The sequence below is a fragment of the Parasteatoda tepidariorum genome, chromosome 7 (genome assembly GCF_982258835.1).
Source record: "Parasteatoda tepidariorum strain Cologne lab strain chromosome 7, Ptep-v5.0, whole genome shotgun sequence".
Classification (NCBI taxonomy): domain Eukaryota; kingdom Metazoa; phylum Arthropoda; class Arachnida; order Araneae; family Theridiidae; genus Parasteatoda; species Parasteatoda tepidariorum.
Genome location: NC_141761.1, coordinates 17,544,770 through 17,565,017, shown reverse-complemented (window position 1 = coordinate 17,565,017; position 20,248 = coordinate 17,544,770). Strand labels below are relative to the sequence as shown.

At 32.9% G+C, this 20,248-nt stretch overlaps 1 protein-coding gene across 1 annotated transcript in view; it reads left to right on the top strand.

Annotated features, from left to right (window-relative positions):
- The window catches only part of LOC107447167 (putative sodium-dependent multivitamin transporter), a gene marked incomplete at its 3' end in the record, with an annotated part of 33,059 nt that continues 12,811 nt past the window's right edge, over window positions 1-20,248 (top strand). Inside the window, 7 exon segments of the mRNA XM_087167416.1 lie at window positions 1-136; window positions 3,975-4,350; window positions 5,612-5,677; window positions 5,767-5,886; window positions 8,872-9,026; window positions 18,322-18,462; window positions 19,874-20,012. Of these exon segments, the coding sequence (XP_087023542.1) occupies window positions 4,009-4,350; window positions 5,612-5,677; window positions 5,767-5,886; window positions 8,872-9,026; window positions 18,322-18,462; window positions 19,874-20,012 (963 nt within the window).

The window sequence follows — 20,248 nt, the reverse complement described above, 5'->3', positions numbered from 1 at the left end:
AAGTGCATCACGATTTCATCTTATTTGTGTATAACAACCACTCCTGCTCTTTGTTCTTAGAGAAACAGTAAACTGAATTGGAGGAAATATTTATGAAAATCAATTGGCAAGCTGTTTATTTTTTAAATATTTAACTGTATGTATTTATTTGTTTCATTAATTAAATAAGTAATTCTTTCTTAGACCTTAGTTCCTCCTTGACTTTTATTTTAATTTGTGGATAATTTATTTGCGTGACATTATGAACTAATTATGAATTTCGCAACATATATTTTCAATGCAAAATTTATAATTTTCTGTTAGATATTTGAAATTGATTTAACTGAATTGCCTTCTAAAATGAATCTTTCAACTGGAACCAAAATATTATTTTACATATGTTATTTTATATACATACATTACATTACCAAATATTATTTTATATACAAAATATTATTTTACATTACATAAATTGCGGGTAATTTATACGTGTCACGAGTCGCACAGTTTTAGAGCTGGTTTACAATAAGATGGATAGGTTAGCAATGTTATAAGCAAGTCCCATATTTCATATATTATTACTAATACATATCATACGTTTTTTATTCTAATGTTAGTGTTAAAAAAAAGTCTAAAGGTAAGGTTATGCTGTTCTACTTTTAAAATATTACTTTGATTTTTACTCTAATAAATGATAACACACAATTCGTTTTCTGATACTTACATCTTCGAATGAATTTCGCTACAAAATGTAATCGAACAACACTAACCACTAGACAGCAGCGAACTAATAGTTTAGGGGTTTTATGTATGGTTTTGTGTATAATCCACAGTTTCGACTTGCAGGATCTTACATTGTAAGAGCGACTTTTGTTTTGTACCAATTCATGCATCTGATATTGCTATCTAGACAAATAAAATATTGTTTGTTTTTCATTTTTTAAGTTGAATCTGAAATGACACCAAACACAAGTTATTATCATTTAATAGTATTTTTATGAAAGTTTTTTTTTAAATGTTCATTAGATTTCTCATAGTTTTTAAACTACTTATTTAAGATAGCAATCTCAAAAGTGTAAATAAGTGAAAGTTAAAAATAGTATGCATAAAAATTCTAGCACCTACTGAACTGTTAGTCCGATTGACTCGTGTTTAGTTTTACTAGCTTCAGTGTAAAAAAAAATATTTAGGAAACAATTATCTCTTGTCTAGATAGATAGCAGTGTCAGGTACTTGAATAAGTATAATAACAAAATTGTACTTTTTATTAAATTAAACCTTCATAATTCTAAACTATAAGACTTATCGTCTTACGGTTTATATCATTAGATTAAGCGTTAAAATTTACATCTGTAACAATTGTCTAATGCACTGACGCCAAAACACCTCAAGTGATTTTATGCGAGTTCACCTGTTGAGATACAGATGAATAAATCTCAATGGGTCCCGTTTTTTTTTAAAATTTTAGCTTAATTAGACAGAACTTCTTGTAAAGCAAGTAAAAAGAATAGGCGAATTAAATGTTTCCTATTTATATGAAAGATGTACTTTTTCTGATTATTTAACATGACATTGCTCCATTTTGCCATTAACAACAAACATTATGTCAGCTTTATTTGAATACTAACAATTATGCAAAACTGTAATAGTTATCTTTTATAACCAATTACTCATAATTTTCACTTTCTATGCATATAAAATTTTTTTTTTTTAGCTACCATCTGTTTACAAGTGTCACAACTAAACTGTAAAATGTTATGATTTCTGCCTTTTACAAATACCGCATATTGTAGTTACTAAGACAAGCTGTGCATATAATGCAATTAGAATTTCAAATCCATATTTGGAAATAATAGAGGAAAAAAAATTGAATGAAATTTAAATTTTCTTCACTTTTTTTTGTTAAAAAAAAGCATCCTGATTAGAAATAACCTTAGAAATTTATTTTGCATAAGAATAATATTCCTTATCAATTGAATTCCTTTGACGTATACATACAAATATTCAGGTTTACACTGTTCATCAAAATATGTTTCTACCAGAGAATAAAATGGCGACATGCTGCTGATCTAAACTTGGCATGTTTTGCTTATTTTTTAAACTTAAATCAAATCTAAATTAAATCTAAAACACTTATATTGGGAATAGTTTACACCAAGCTTACTCGTTTACCATACGTAAAATATTTTCGGTTCCGAAAACACCAATGTTCCAACGTTGGAATAATTTAGATATGATTATTTACATCTGAATATAAGTTGGCTAGAGTTTGTTTATATCTTCAGTGCCGTTACATATTTACAGAAAAAGTTCGCCGTTAAAATATGTATGGATGTTTTTTGTTGTTAAAAAAGGATATTTGTATTTTAGTTTTCACGTCTCTGTCAATTGTATTAAATAACTTTATAATGTTTATAAATTTTTATCCACTTTGGCTTTGTTAAGCCTAGTTTGAATTCGTTCTAATATTGAATCTCAAAGAGAACTTTATTAATTTACAGGTGTATATTATCTTACTGTAATTATAAATATTTATTTTACTGAATACCGAAAATTGTTGCAGCTACTTTACTGATAGCAGTGTAAAGAACATTCTCGTTGCTTCACCACTCCTTGGTTTTACACCACTTTGGACTAAACTAATTACTACCATTTTTATTGTTAAGATAAACTTAAATTTTTAAAGTGAGTTTTAAATATTATTGCTGTACTACCTTTCTTTTTTTTAATTTTGTTCTTTTTATTGTACGAAATTAGAAAATAGATCATTGTAGAGTCAGCTCTTTTATGTTTTCTGACATCACTGTTGCCGCAATACTATAGTCACGTTTTCTTACAATTTTCGTGAGTTATGAAATTATTTGTCTCGGAAATAAAGATTTAATCGAAATTAATTGATAGATTTATTTTTTCAAGGAAAAGTTATTGCGCTATTAGACTAAGTAAATAATACGTAAGAGTATCCTCTACTTTTCTTTCAATAATTTTAATTTCTCGAAAATAATTTTGATGATCATTTTACTTTAAAACAATGTTATAACGCTTACCAACCAGAAAATTCCATTTCGTTTTTAGCATTTCTCACTCGAACTGTTCGTAATAGAATGTTCTATAATATCGACAATGACCGTCCCCATGCTTTGATCAATATCCTAAATTTCCTTGTTCTGGCTGATGATTTAGGAGTCTATAACAGGACATGATATATATATCAGGGCTCGAAAAAATTCAGAAATTTTACCCGTCCCCGTGGACGGCTTGTCCAACAATGTACCCGTCCTACAGTAATAAAATAAATACTAGGTTACTAATAGTAACCTAGTACTTCTTTTATGAAATAATTTATTTATTTTATGAAATAATTTAAATGACAAAGGTCAAGTTATCTGGAATGTCAATTTATCCGAGGGTACTGCGTTTTTTATGTGAATCAAATACGACGTTTGCCAGTTCCACAATCAAGCCAATGATTTACAAAGGTTTCGCACAGAAATCTGAAAGGGGTTTTCCATTTAGGTAGATGTTCATAATTGCGTTTAACGCTTCTTGTTTAAGACCAGCACGTAATGTATTTTTTTGCCCCCTTTCAACCACTGCAGTGCTCCCAGACAGAGAAAATATCAATTCTAATAACAAAAATTGAAAATGTATCTCGAACATTAACGGGAAAATGGCCATCCGCGCGGAAGTCGGATTTGAGAAATTCGTTGTCCGAGGGGACTTTTTGACCGCCGAGGCGGACGGGCGGTTTTTCGAGCCCTGATATATATAGTAGATTTAGTATTTTTTTCAATAATACTCTTGAGAAGAATTTTTGTCTGTGAACGACAAAAAAGTGGATAACTAAAATGAATTTATAATCGGAAATGTTCCACTTAAAAATAATAAAAAACATAATGAGATGGAGTGTTGCTAAATTCAAAACTCTATCAATGAAAGAAAATTAGTGTTTTATTTAGCCTACTGAAGCACAAGTTATTTCTCCAATTTTGTAGGTTCTTTCAAAGGGCGTGAACACGAAGTTCTTTGATGGATTCAAGATATTACCTTGGTGCAACTGACTATGCAGTCCTCGTCTTCACGCTCTTGATCTCTGCAGCTATAGGTATAATATTTCGTTTCTCTGGCGGGAGGCAGAAAACAACGGCAGAATACTTACTGGCTGATAGAGACATGTCTCAAATACCCGTCACCCTCTCAATATCAGTGACAATAACCTCTGCCGTGATGATGCTCGGTACACCTGCTGAAACCTATAGGTATGGGTTACAACACGTGGTGACCCCTTTCGGTATTGTGATTGGAATGCTTCTGGCTTCCTATGTATTCATACCAGTATATTTTCAATGCAGAGTTTCAACAGTGTATGAGGTAAGAATCTTTTGCCTGTTGAAAGTGCCTGATTTATAATAAAACGTGAGAGGCTAGGAACTGAAGATCACATATTTCTAAGATTGAACTTAATGTTAGCTTAAATTTTCTTAAGTATCATAATTCTCCTATGTTATAAATACTTCTAAAGCCTTTTGTACACAAACAAGAGGTATATTTGGTACAAATTTGAGTTCAGCGGAACTCCCAATATTTCTGCGGCTACAGCCAGTAGATTTCTAAATTAGACTCACAATGTTGAATGCTATAGTTCACACCGATATCTATTTTGAAATAGTCAGTTAGGCCAGACTCTTCCCCATTACTAAAATCATGATTTTGTAAACATAACAGCGCTCAACAGCCTAAGATCACAGTTACTATTACTTATTTTTAGTTCAGAACTCTTTTCTTATTTACTTTGTTGATGTAAAAAAAGTTAATGATCTACATCATACTAAAAAAACAAACAAGGAAAGAGTAGTTTGTTTAGTTGTCATTTGTGCTATTTTTTCCAATGTTTAACATTATTCGTTAGTATAAATATATTTACAAGAATGGTCATTTAAACAATAAATAATGAAGTTGCCTGTATTTTTTTCTACTTAGTTAATTAGCTCATAAACAGGTGTATGAATACAGGCCTCTATGAAAGTGGGCAGGCTTATGCAACAGTCAAACATCACGCTATTGTTGAAGTTGTGGTCTGACTCTCAGGATCAGACCACAGCATCTCAACTTCCACAGGGGTTGGTCTTTTTCCATGAAGTTGGAGGGAAGATTCCGGATCTATAGTAATTCTTTTCACATTAAAAAAATCATTGCTTAAACCATATCGGGACTCATCAGTGAAAAGAATCTTGACTCAGTGTCCAAGGTAGACGTAGACTGCATCAGTGAACTAGCCTGTGATGTGAAGTGTTATCCTGGCTTCTCTGAGATATAGAGCTAAGTTCTTAAGACCTTATGTAAAATTGTACAATGGTGCCGCCGGTTGTTCATTTTTATATTTATGAACGGCGACGTGCGTCTACACATGGCCGTATAGAAGTAGTGGTTTGGCCCCAACGGTATTTGATACGTTCTTTGCTGGCGGCTAACGAACATATCTCACATGATCCTTTCACAGTATAAATACTATCCTATTGGAAGTTGTTTCATTTCTAAAACTGTTAATGATATTAACTTTGATTCTGGATGTTTTTTAATACTTTCTCTTATAGTAATCTGAAAAAGCATTTCCTTTTTTGCACCATTCCAGTTTTTAGATTTGAGGTATGGAAAATACACTAGATTAACGGTATCAGCGTTGTTTGTGATTCAAACCGTAAGTCAATTGTTTACAATTTTTCCTTTATCTAATGTCATGTCATACTAAATTTTTTTATACATAGAATTGTAATTAATTCCTTTTAGATTTTGTATATGTCAGCTGTGCTGTATGGACCCGCACTTGCTCTCAGCGCTGTCACAGATCTAACTTTAACAACGTCCATATTTGTTATTGGAGGAGTTTGCACATTTTATTGTGTTCTGGTGAGTATCTTCAACAAAATAGAGTGGTTCTCTTAATCTAGTGCTGTTGAAGAAAGATTTTTTTGAAAAAGGATATAGTCATGACCATACATTTCACGGTACCTTAAGACTGTGAAAAAAGTTTGATCTAAACAAAACCCCCACGAACTATTGAATCTGGCAGTTCCATCTCTAACATAATACAATAACTGATTCTTAAAACTTAAGCCGTGGTGGATCAGGGGATAGAGCACTCGCCTCCCAATGAGGTGACCCGGGTTCGAATCCCAGCAATGACTGTTCTTTACGAATTCCGTACTCGACTCTCGCCGACAACAGTACTGGCCTAAAATATCCTCAGTGGTGGTGGACAAATCGTGGGAGTTCTTCGTGGTTTTCCACTCCGTGTGACGCAAATGCAGTTTAATTCCATTAAAAAAGTCTTCCACGAAGGCTAATTTGTCCCCTTGTCCGGAAGTTTCCGCGTCTTCTGGGTAAGATTACATTGATTTAAAACTGTTTTATGCTCGATCTTTAGCTCCTGGAGGATGTTACGACTGCTAGCATGCAGGACAACTTCGATCATTTTGTGATTCTATCGCTATTTTTGATGACTGGCTTACTTGTGCGAGGTGCATCTTTAGCATCAAAAATACCTGAACGGAATCGATAAAGCCAAAATTGCACGTAATTGGCTGTTACAGTATAGGAATCATAAACACCATTCACAATTTCAGCCACCTGTCTTGCGTTTTTGTCTTTATCAAAGAAAAACTGTAAAATGTAGCGAAATTTCTCTTTTTTGACTTCAATTTTTAACACCATGTAACTCACAACTGAATGAACTAAACAAAAAAACAGCGAAATAACTTTTTAGTCAGGAATGTCATCTTTACAACGAGCATGAATCTGAAATTGTTTGATCAATACTTTACGAGATATCGATCACTGTAGCTATCGATCAAAAAAAATAATGGATTTCTTCCTCTATGGATTCTACCTAATATATGGATTCTATCTACACTGACTGAGCAAAACTCATGGGATACCCACCTTATATCTTTTCGGGCCCCCTCTGGTCCTGCAGAGTGCAGCGATACGGCGTGGAAGTGAGTCTGCAAGACTCTGGAACACGTCCGGAGGTAGTTGGCATCACACATCCTGCAGAGCGGCTGCCAATTGTGGCCTGTTCGTCGATTGAGGATTCAATGCCCTGAGCCTGACGTCGAGGGCATCCCAGATATGTTCAATGGGGTTCATATCAGGACTTTGAGGTGGCCAATTCAGTCGTTGGATCTCACCTGCATGCTCGTCGAACCAGGCACGGACGATATTGGCGCGATGTGGGGCTGCGTTGTCATCTTGATACACAGCAATGTCATCAGGGTGTTGAAACATGACAAAAGAGTGGAGATGGTCTCCAAGGAATGGTCTCCAAGGATTAAATGATAGACCACCGGCCTGGACTGTGCCCACTTGGCATGCTGGATCCATCGCTTCGTGCGGTTTGCGCCACACACGGTGCCTCCCATTAGCATGGAACATTTGATAACGTGATTTGTCAGACCAGATCACGTTACGCCACTGTTGCAGTGTCCATCGTTGGTGATTTGTGGCAAATGTAAGCCTAATTGTCCGATGACGCTGCGTTAGCAGTGGCACACGCGTGGGGCGACGGCTCTCATATCCGAGAACGCACATGTTCCGACGGATTGTCCACTGGGACACGTCTCTATCATGGCCAGTGTTGAATTCAGCCGTGATTTGTTGCACATTTGTTCTCCTATCTCGAGTTACCATTCGTCTCAGGTTTCGCCTGTCTCGGTCATTTAGGGCCTGTGGACGCCCGGTATGAAGTCTGTTGTGGACTGTGACACCCTCATTCACCCATTCTCGGCAAACTCTCGACACGGTTGACCTTGGGAAGCCAAATTCCTGAACCACTTCCGAAATGGAATGTCCCATGCGTCGGGCACCCACAACCATGCCGCGTTCGAATGCCGTCAACTCACGACGACGTTGCATTTTACCTGATCACTCACACAGCCACTTCAAGCAATGTCTAACACACAACTGAGACCGTCGCGGAGGCCACCAGGTGGCGTTGGTCACACGTGCTGTCCATCCATAAATCAGAGCCCTGCTATCCCATGAGTTTTGCTCAGTCAGTGTAATATAAAGAATCTTTTCCAAAAATAAAGTCGAAAGTTATCGCGTTGGTGGTCAAAAATGAACAAGAACATTACCGAATCACTAACTCAGAAAAAAGGAGGGATAAAAAAGAAAACATCAATTATAATTTGATTGCTCGGTAAGGTGAAATATTCTCTTACTAGTTGCCCTTTAATTCCTCTCTGTTCAAATTAAGATAATTTCATTTGCACGTTCCTCAGCAGTGATTCGTTAGATTTTGTTAGCATTTTTGCGTTTTCTTGATTTAAATATTAACTTTAAACCTTAGTGTACATTCTTTTTGATAAAAAAAAGAGAAAAAAAAGAAAGAAAAAAAACAAAAACACGTTAAGTAAGGTTTGCCCGCTGCTTCTTAACGCACATTTTTGTGTACTATAAAGAATGTCTTTCAAAAAATAGCCTCAATTAAACCAACCTCTTTTAATGAACTAGGCATAGAGTTAAGGTGATAAGAGTATTTCGAGTGCAAAAGATTACTTAAATTAGATTGCTAGAATAGATTAATAATTAGATAAAATATAATACATAAAATAGATAGAAATAGATTAAGATTGCTAAAGAACTTAATTTTTTGTTCAAAAATTGTTTGCAAAATGCGTAAATCTTTTGCATGTCAATGATTTTTGTTTTGGAAATTTTAATTCTTTTTTTTTTCTGTAGTACTAGTTATTTTAATTATTTCCGTTTTAAAATTAACACTAAAAGAAGGAAAACATCAAAAATATAAGCAGCTTGCGACTGCATTTAGAAAAAAAAATTATCCACTCAAGCAACAATATATATATATATATTTGTAATTTTTCTTTCTTTTAGGGAGGCTTAAAAGCTGTTATATGGACCGATGCTTTTCAAGCAGTCTTGATGTTTACTTGCATGATTGTCTTCTACACAGTAAGCATAAGCGATGCGGGAGGGATTTCCAAAATTTACGAACGAGCATATGAAGGAAACAGATTGGAGTTACTTAAGTGAGAGAAGATTTACTTATTGAACTAAAAATTGTAGGATTTATTAGATACTATAATGGTCAAATTTTATTGATTATTGTCTAAAAATCCCAGGAACTACCTATGTCTTAGCGTTAGTTAGCTAGGGGCACCACCGATTGCCAAAATCCCTTACTCTTTTTTTTCTTTTTTCTTTTCTTTTTTTTAAAAAAGGAAAAAAAAACGATAAAATCAACGATGCTATTAACATGAAAACAATAACCAGAGCAATATAGAAATAACGAACTATCTCGTTTTTAAAGGAAACGTCTGAATTGTAGTTCTACAATGGACTATGTAATAGTTTTAACAAATTTATAATTTTATAAGTATCGTAAAAGCAGTATCGAAAGTATCGTAAGAAATTATTAAAATCCGTTTAAGTACAATTGATTTATCCATGACGCAATGTCATGTTGATCTTAGTTCAACTAGAACTTTTTCATTTTAGTTATTGAGAAATACTCAATATCACTCAAAAAAATTATGCTGCATATCACTTAAAAAAATGTGAAGATGGTAATAAAAATCGATATATTTCGAGAGCTCAAAAATATAAGGCCATTCTCAAAACTTATCTGGTGGGAATGAGGAAAATAAAAGTAATTTGAAACAGAAACATCATCACATTCCGCACGCCAGGTCTGCTAAATTAAATGACATAATATTATAAGTTTATTTACATTTTACGTTGTGTGTGATATGAAGTAATTTTATTCATAAAATTAATTTTATTCTTAAATTTATACCTTCTATATTAGATCCTTAAATTTAGTAGAATCAAGTTTTTGAAGGACTAAGATAATGTCCCCAATATCTGGTAAGAATATTTTTGAGATATACAGATAGTACATACAATTGATATCTGGAGGAAGTCCCTTAAATATCAATGTTATGGACTGGATATCACATGGATATCTGTGATAAGTACCGTACATCTGTCAGATGTCTTTGAGATATAAAGTCTTTTCTTTTCTTTTTTTAACGGCGCACAGTGGGACAAAATCAGAAAAATGCGGCCAAAATTAGAAAATTAACTTCAATGTTCTAGAAATTGTTCACCTATAGGTTTTTTTGGTCACTGATTTCAAATATGAAGTCAAAATTTCAAAAAAACAAAATGGCGGATGATAATTGAAAAAATTGCAAATAAATAAATAAAAATTATTTAATAGTAGTTTTTGAGATCTTTGATTACAAATTTGTGGTTAATAATTTTAATAAATAAAGTAATGGATGTAAAATCGCGAATATTTATCAAAACAAATTTAAACTAAATAAATTGAATCAAAATATTTAAGATTGTTAATTGCAAATTCGATTATCGAATTTAAAAAAAATAATGAATCTATTTTGCTAGATATAAAAAATTTTGAAAATGTTATAACAAAAATAATAATCTCAAGTTTATTTTTATAATTTTTTTTGTACATGAAGTATTATTTTTATTAAACAACGTTTTTTATTTATATTTAATATAAACAAACTACTTTGGCACTATTAATTTTCCATTTCTATAAAACATGAACTTGCTGAAGGATCTTCCAATAAATCGATAACGGCTTGAGGCATGCTACCACTTTTCCTACTAGGCAATTTTCGAAGAGAACTTATTACTGGATCTGACGAAATTAGAAACATATGTAATATGTCTTCATTCGTGTGTACTCTAGATATCTTTCTTGTGAACTTTTCACGGTAATTTCTAAAATCTTTATTCCTAGCCTCTTGGGCTTCTTCACTCATCATACCTATAGGTAATAAAGCTGATTTTAAAATATCATGTCCGTGAATCAATATCTTATGAACGCTAGCTGGCATTGGATACCACGAATACTCATTTACATATAAATTTGCAAGTTCCAATGAATAATTGTAAAATTTAGAGGAATCAACTGCATATCCACTTGATAATGCTTTCAAAATGGTATTACACATTGAAATCAGATTTTCATTAAGTCCTGTAATTTCAGAAGACTTTTTCGAGTTTTCGAAAAAACGACGAGCCAGATTTCCGTCGTGCGTGGTACCTTTTCCTTGTATAATTATACCTACAGGTAAACCCATCTCTCTGTGAAACTTTTTCTTTATATTTTCTTCTCTGATTTCCACTTTTTCTTTCACATCTTTCCTTTTCTGCCAACACTTCACTTCAAGTCGTACAGAAACATGATATAACCACTCAAAAAAACGAATATAAGCGTGCAGTGTTGATAAACCTTATTCATAAAAATCTGTATTTATCTTCTTGGTCTTTAGTTTCGTCAAGTCGTTCATCTCTTTTGGTGTAGCTCTGCATATATTGCATGTCTGTGCAGACTTTGTTTCAGTAATCGCATTGCACGTTTTTCCGTCAATCATTGTCATACCTAAAATATGCTTAACAACAAAAGATTGAGAATTATGTAAATTCACAACTGTAGGGACCAGGTCTTTAATTTTAATGTCCATCATCAACTTCTCTTGTTGAATAGCATCAGTCGTTTCATTTTTGAACTCAAGTTTTACTGCTCTGCAATATCTTGTGGAAGAAGGTCTGGGATTTTGCCACAATATAATTTTTTTTTTAGGATCTCCGTTGCAAGTACCGTAAAGTTGTAGAGGCACTAAGCAAGTCATAAAAAGACTAGCATCTGAATTTGACGAATCTTGAAAAATTTGCTTATACAGGGAATGACCACTACTGCCATCGCAACCCCATTTAGAAATCAAAGTTATGTTTTGCATTTTGTCTGCAGAAGTATAAGCAAAAACATCTGATTGAACTTTTAAGATGCGTTGTGTTGTCAGATCTAGTAAGTCTTGAAGATTAATTTCAGCTTTCACTTCACTTATGCAGATAGAGACTTTCGATGGATAACAATGTGATTTAGCTTCTCGTACTTTGTAATAGGGTGGATAGACATTTATTTCACGTTCCAAGGCACTATTTCGAATATTTTGATATGCGTTTCTCGTTAATCCTGTTTGAACGATTAAAGCTAATGCTTCATCTGGTGAGTAAGCGTTAACATTGGAAGTTTTTTGTATCAAATTGGAGTTATTTAATTTTATTTCTCCAATAAATTTTACGGTTTCTGCATTTCCTTTAGATCGAAGGTGTCTTTTGCTCGCATCGAAAATTAATTGTGGTTCTGCTTCTTCACACAATTTTCGAAGTTTGCGTCTTTTAGTGCGTTCATTACTTGATGCATAATCTTTTTGCGGCCTACCACGTTTTACAGGAATTGATGTTGAATTTGAAACAGTTTCTATCAACAACAAAAAATAAATAAATAAAATAAAAATAAGAACAATAATTTACTCACATATTTTATATAAGTAATAAAAATTTTACAAATCATAGATAATTTACCTTTGTATTGGAATGTGTACAATTTCAATTCCGTGTCAAGCCAATCTTTATTTTGCTGGAGAAATAAATCTTTCTTGCGAGTGCATTTTTGCCACTTATTTTTAATAGTTGCATATATTTTTCTTAATTCTGATTTTTGCTGGCCATTCAAACTTTCAATATTAAACAACACTGCAACCGACTTATCAGCATTTTCGTATCGTTGTTGGGTCCAATTAGCATTACTTTCAATGAGAAATTCGAAAATTTGGCGTTTATATATTTTTGATGCCATCTTAAAAAAATAATAAATATTTCAGCGAATAAGTTGCTATTTCATTACAGAGCATTTAATTTTGATATTTAATATAAAAAATATAAAAATGCCTACCTCAAATCACTAGTATAACTTGAAATTCACTCCGTTTAGAATGAAAAATGATAGTCGAAACACAATGAATGTGAAAATATTGAAAGCACTCCACTGACCTTGACGAAAAATGAATAATTTTTAAATCCGAAATTGTAGATAGAATAGTTCCTTTACATTTTGAGACTAAATATAATTACAAAATATGTAGTGCTGGCACCATTGTCATAAGGTTTGATTTAAGCAGCAATTTAAAAAAAATGACAAGATTGTTCAGCCAAGTAGATATAAGAAAATCTTTATTATAGAAATGACGCCAACTATAAAAATCGATATATCAGCCAAATTCGCAAATATTCGCAGCTAATTTTTTTTTAGTTCTTGAGTATATATACCAAACAAATGTACAAAATTTTTTTTTTACCTCGGCAACGTAAGGCTTTTTTTATAGAGCACCCTAAAGTTGCAATTTCATTGTACAGAGCAGAAATAGGAAAATGGCTCTGATTTTAATAGTATTTATATAAAATAATGAATTCATATATATCTTGGAAATACATTTATGTATAAATCATGCATAGTTTTAATATTTTTATTTACTATAAGGAGTTACCATATTAATAAAAATTTAACTGAAAACTTTAATTTTTTTTAATTTCGACTTTGTTTCCATTTAAATGCTATTTCCATTTATAAACCAAAAAAACAAAATACACCGTCTTATTCCTTGGACATTTTACTACAAAAAACCATATTGAGATTTTTTTTTCTTATAACTTCATTTTTTTTATTTTTGACCGCGAATAAAGACTTTTGCTCCACAGTGCGGCGGGTACTTGGGATGTATTGTCCCATTGGCCAGGAGTGCCAGAACTGCTACTCTCTTCTCGTTACCCACTGGGCACCTGTGGCGAAGCCACGGCGGTGGAGCAGCATCGCCCACGTCACACAACCACAAACCCGTTTATAGGGCGGGTCACATTCACACAAAGGAGAAAGGACATAGAATACAGAGAGAAAGAAACATCCATGCCCTGGGGCCCTACCATGAACTACCGGGAATGGAATGAAGATTCCCGGCTGGAAAGTGAAACTGGGAAAGTTTGGTTCCATGAATGTTCAATACCGTACCATGAGCACTCCCTTGGAATCAGACGTTCCACGATAACTCGCTCTCAGGGCGTGGCTAAAATTTAACCAATCACACAATTTACTTTAGATTTTCTTTTTGAGTTTGGCAGCATTAGCATGAGTAAAACGAAACGAGCTTCTGCTATTTAGATAATATTTTTGACTACTTATTGTTTTCTTTTTATAATGTTTTTTGTTTTCATTAGACTAAAAAAACATGAACTGCGAATACTTTGAAATATTCTTTAATTTATTATACATATAGTTTTATTAATTAAAAACTGTCATATTTATCATGTATAATTCATAAAATAAAATCATTTTTTCATAATAAATATTTCTGATATTTCCCTTAATACGCTTCATTATTTATTTTAAATATTTTTTAAAAAGTACAATTCTTAAAATAATGATCATATTTTAATCAATTAAGATTCAAACTTTCGTGCCTGAGAACTGCATGTAGATAGATTACTAATTATACTAGTTTTTAAATCAAAACTACACTGGTTTTCATAAATTAAGGAAAAATCACAAAAATAGCGATAACTCTTTCAAAAGTAAGCCAAACCGTGCAAAATTTGCATATGTTGTCCACTAAGAGTAGCTGAGTAAAATTGCAATATGCAAATTAGTGGCGCTGCACTCGGCTTACGTCATCTGCCTGGAGCATAAAAGTCCAAGTTTGAGAGAAAGCACACAAATTTTACTGTGATTGCGACATTGAAAATCTGAGATAGCCAATTCGTAATAATGACCTCTAGGCATCATTTGCCTGAAGAACTACGATGGAGAGCCATCGGGAGACTAGAGGCAGGGCAGAGTCAATCAGAAGTGGCCAGATGGCTAAATGTGAGTCCATCTGTGGTTCATAGACTTTGGAGGCAATTTCAAACCACAGATTCGGCATCTAGGAGGTTCAGTCAAGGACGGCCAACTGTTACGACCAGTGCCGATGACCGATATTTGACATTAAGTGCACGCAGGAATAGAACCGCTACTCCGACACATCTTAGATCCTCTCTTGCTGCAGCCACCGGAAGGTTGGTGTCAACGTCAACTGTGCGCAGAAGGCTCCACGAAGGTGGTCTGTATGCGAGACGACCAGCCATTTGCGTGCCGCTCACATCACGCCATAGGAGAGACCGTTTGCAGTGGGCCCGACAACATGTCCACTGGACGTCAGATCAATGGAGGCCTGTTCTCTTTACGGATGAGTCCAGGTTTAGTCTAGAAAGTGACAGTAGACGTTCTTTGATATGGAGAGAACCTGGGACCCGTTATCATCCATCAAACATCCGTGAAAGAGATGCATACGGAAGAGGCAGTGTCTGTGTTTGGGGAGGCATATCCTTAGGAAGGCGCACATACCTCCATGTCTTTCCAAGGGGAACCGTGAATGCTCAGGTTTATCGAGACAACATCCTTGATGCTTATGTGCGCCCATATGCCGGGGCAATTGGTGATTGCTTCCTGTTACAGGACGATAATGCAAGACCACACAGAGCTCGCATTGTTGATGATTATCTTCAACAGGAAACAATTACTCGCATGGAGTGGCCAGCTCGATCCCCGGACTTGAATCCTATCGAGCACGTTTGGGATGCTCTAGGGAGGCGTGTATCTGCCATCAATCCGCCCCCTCAGACCCTTGCCACGCTTGCAACTGCTTTACAAGAGCAATGGCTCTCACTTCCTATTGAACTGATAGACCGCATAATTGAAAGCATCACACATCGCTGTTTGTGCTGTATTGCTTCTAGAGGCAATCATATTCCATATTAAAGGTACTTTTTCTATTGCAAACCGATACTTCCAATTTGTTTATTTTATACATGTGCTAATTTCTATACTACTATTAATGTCTGATAATTTCTTTTTATGTTGTTTAATACCTTACTATGTGTTGTATATTGTGGGTAAGTTTCATAAAATTCCATGTGTAATTTCTTGAGTTATCGCGATTTTTGTGAATTTTCCTTAATTTATGATAACCAGTGTAATTGCCAGAAAGAATTCAAATTTTATCAGACAAAAAAATTAACGTTTACCTTGATCTCTTTGAAATTAATTTAATTTCAGAAAAGTTCATTAGTTTTTAATTAAATTTGTAACAGTATGGATGACTAAAGTTACTACTTTGCTTATAACTTTGGCTTATTTGTTACATTATAAAAGTGACTGTTTTTATTGATAGTTAAATAAATATGTTCGCAAGAAATTAATTTATAGAACTGGGTAAAATTTTTTTCGTGATTTGGAAAATCATTTTACGTATGAAATACTTAAAAATTATAGTTCAGGGAACTACTTCCGCAGCTTTTATAGTATATATTTTAATGGAAGAATGAGAATAAAATTTTTTAAAATGAGTAAAAGAAGAAATAAATACAAATTTCATAAATATTTTTTGAAACGTTTTTATTTTTTTTTGTATTTCTTATTATAAATAAATCGTTTACTTTATAATACATCATGCCTGTAACAAATTCTTTTAAATCTGCTGCCATTGGTGTATAATATAAAGAGCTATCGTTCGAAAGGAAGTTAAATATTGTTGAACTAAAAGTTCATCGAAAGAAAATTAAAAAAATAAATGATTGGAACTTCAAAAAAAGGTATTGACCAAGTAATATATCCCGTAATAATAACATAGAAATAGTAACAATTATCATATGAGAGCATAATTATTTTTAGTTTGCCGTAATTTCTTAGTTAACTCTGAAAGTATCTTTTCGTTCACACATACTAATGAAACAATACATTTCTCTTTTAATTATCGTCTTGAAAATGGCTCGGGCACGTTTATCTTTTAGAAATTTTGTTATCTTCTCTTATGAAATAGAAAAAAATTAAGACATTCATCGACGAAATTTCGTATTAAGTCCTTAAAAATTCATCATTCCCTCCTTGGAACGACGATTCTAGGTGCTGGAGACTGGTTGGAATGATACCGGTTCCAATTCCAGCCAAGAAACTCTTTCCAAGGTGTTCGTGGTGGGGAAAAATAATTCCCGTTGGAACGTGACGTCATTCCCAGATGGAATTTCATTCCATGGAGCTCATGGTAGGGTTCCTGATTCGAATCCGCAACCATCGGCTCCACAGTCAGGCACGCTAACCACTCGGCCACCTGGTCAGCCTGAGATATAAAGTAAATATTGCAATATCCAAATATCTGTTGGACACACAGAGTTGCAACTCTGGATTTCTAACAGATATTTCATGATTATTTATTTTAGATATCTTGGAGATCTCTGTTGTATCCAGTTATTTTGCATAAGAGATATTTCAAAGATGTTTTGGGGATATTTGTGACTGCGTGGAGTAGTGTACGACTTCCCAACATTTTGCCCCCCAAGACAAGGATTCCTTTATCACCGAATCTGTAGATTTCTTTTACGTAGGAAGGATGATCGTGAGCTCTATATTCTTTCCAGATGCAGATTTGATTGGAAATAATTCTATAAGGGGAATCTGGATTTATCACTGAATAGAACACGCCCGATTTTTGTTGTAGCCAAGACTGATGTGTCAACTCTATCGAAATGTGACAAATTTTGTAGAAGATAAGAGTTGATGTCACTGAAGAAGGGGGTAGAATTTTCTTCGCAATCCAGGCCGACATTCTAGTCAAATGCAGTGAGATGGACAAACTGGACTGCGCGTATAAGATACTCTCTGCAGAACATTGTTTTCTGGAAATTCTTATTCCAGACGACGCAGCAATATCAAGCTCAAGAGCGTATGGCGGCTTTGACCCGTCTTCTTGGTAACAGTACAACTGGTTTTAAATTGATTAGACATCCAGGATACACCTTTCGGTGGCAACTTGTAACTACAGAGTCCGCTTGAGACTGGCAGATTATGAGAACTCACTGCAAAGAGGATAACATGTTTGTTTCAATGCCCTAATCACAAATCTGGAGGCTAAAATATCAGATGATTAAACTTTCCAATTCCAGAATAGCTGGAAGAACTTACGCTAAACAACTTTTTTTTTTAAAAACCGAATGTTGATACTGCATTCATTATTTGTTCTTGTAACTACATAGACTATAAATTCAATCAATTTTAGTGAAAGCAATTTAGAACTGCTTTGAAAAACATGTTCGTGACATTATAATTCAGTATATTCTGGATATAATGTCACGATATATTTGTGATAAATTGCTTTCTACTTGCCTTTTATGAGCATGTTAAAATTGGTATCAAAACCTATTATTTATTTACATATTTACAGCTGCTAGGTTGATTGTGAGCCTAGATGAACATTCTAAAATTATTTCCTATATTTATTTTATGATCTTTTTAAATTGATGTATATACAGATGTTTTGTGTGTATATATATATATATATATATATATATATATATATATATATATACTTTTTATGAAAGTGTTTAAACTGGTATTAATACAGATGAAATACTTATTTACAGTTTCAGGGTTGACTTTACGGCCAGATACACATTCTGGAATTGCTTTCTTCGAGGTTTTATTCTCGGATTCGGAAATTATGGAACAAGTCAACTAGAAGTGCAAAGAATGCTGAGCATCAAAAAAAGTAGCCGAGCTGCAAGGTTTGTAACTGAAAAATGATTTAAGTAGGTTTGGTATTCAATTTTTTAAATTCTTTAATAATGCAATAAATTCTCTCCTCAAATGTGCATAAATTATCTTTTTATCTTAAATAGAACGCGAAATAAGATTAGGGTTAGTTGTCTCTTCACATTAAATATTCTGTAATATTCTAGCACAATCTAAAGAGGATTCATCTATTGGACAAATAATAAAGTGTTTAATAGAGTTGGGTATAAGGTTGTTTCTGGTATTTTGCTAACAACCGCAGAAAAGGTTCCTGTACTGACCTTAGGGGAGCTGACATCATGTAATCTCCCCCCCTCCCTGACGACGCAACCATGTTGTCAGTTGAATCCGTTTCCATTTTGATTCTTTATTTTGAAAATACTTTCTATTTTGCCGTGGTTTTTCTATTAGTCAAATGGTTCCTGTTTTTCTGTCGTTAATTGAATTTATGTAAGTTAATTTTTATTAATAATTTGTAATTTTTGTTTGTAAATTGATAACAATTTGTTAATTTGTATATTTTTTTCAAAAATTCTTTCAAGTTTTATCAGCTTTACGTTGTTGTGGCTTGGAATTATGTGAGCTTTATTTTGTATACTTCTGACTTCTGAATTTTTAATATTGCTCCACTTTATATATTCAGTTGCGTATCATTCATTCCTGACATATATATATATATATATATATATATATATATATATATATATATATATATATATATATATATATATATATATATATATATATATATATATATATATATATATATATATATATATATATATATATATATATATATATATATATATATATATATATATATATATATATATATATATATATATATATATATATATATATATATATATATATATATATATATATATATATAGACACACACAAATAATAAAATAATATTAAGCATAAAACTATTAATGGGAAAAACCAAAAGTCTTTCTCAAGACACATCTTTAATTTAATGCGATATCTCTGCATAAAGAACACTCATCCTAAGATAAAAATTATTCTTTATAATGTGTCGATATCACTAAAAAAATCAATTGAAAAAGAATATGAAGAAAAAGGGGACAGAAACGAAACTTACCGGTATGTATTTCTTAAATCTTAACTTCGAACACTCAAAGTGTATACTCTTCCTTCGACATTTTTGACAAGGATTCTGAAATATATAATAAGAGTAGTTTCAGAAATGTGGATTGGAATAATTTAGTTTTCTTTTTATCATTTCTTCTTGCAAGAAATATATAACTTTTGTTTAAAATTTAATTCTAGATAAATAAAAAAATTGAACCTTTCTTTATATTTAAAAAAAAACAACCCTATTCATTTTCTTTATTTTAATGCAGTTAATTTAATCTTTAATTATTGTAAATGTTTTGACAGAACTCTAAGAATGAGCACCTTACCTGTATTCCTTCTCCATACTTTGTGTTACTTAGCTGGACTTGTATTATACTCTATATATTACTTGTGCGATCCAATCTTAAATAAATATCAAACGGGGCTGTCAAAATATGATCAGGTAAGAAATCTAATATTCTAACGCAATCTAATATCTAATTCATTCCATTTCTAAAAGCTAAAGAACTCAAACTTTTGGGATATGTCGTAGAACAACCTAAGTTTTAGCAGAGCAATTCATACTTGGAGAAAGTGAAATCGATCGATAAAACTAACAACAGCATTTTCCTTGTTATGATAACGTTCTGTAAATATCGTTAATTAAACTCTAGTTGAGAAGGGTGTGTTTGATTAATT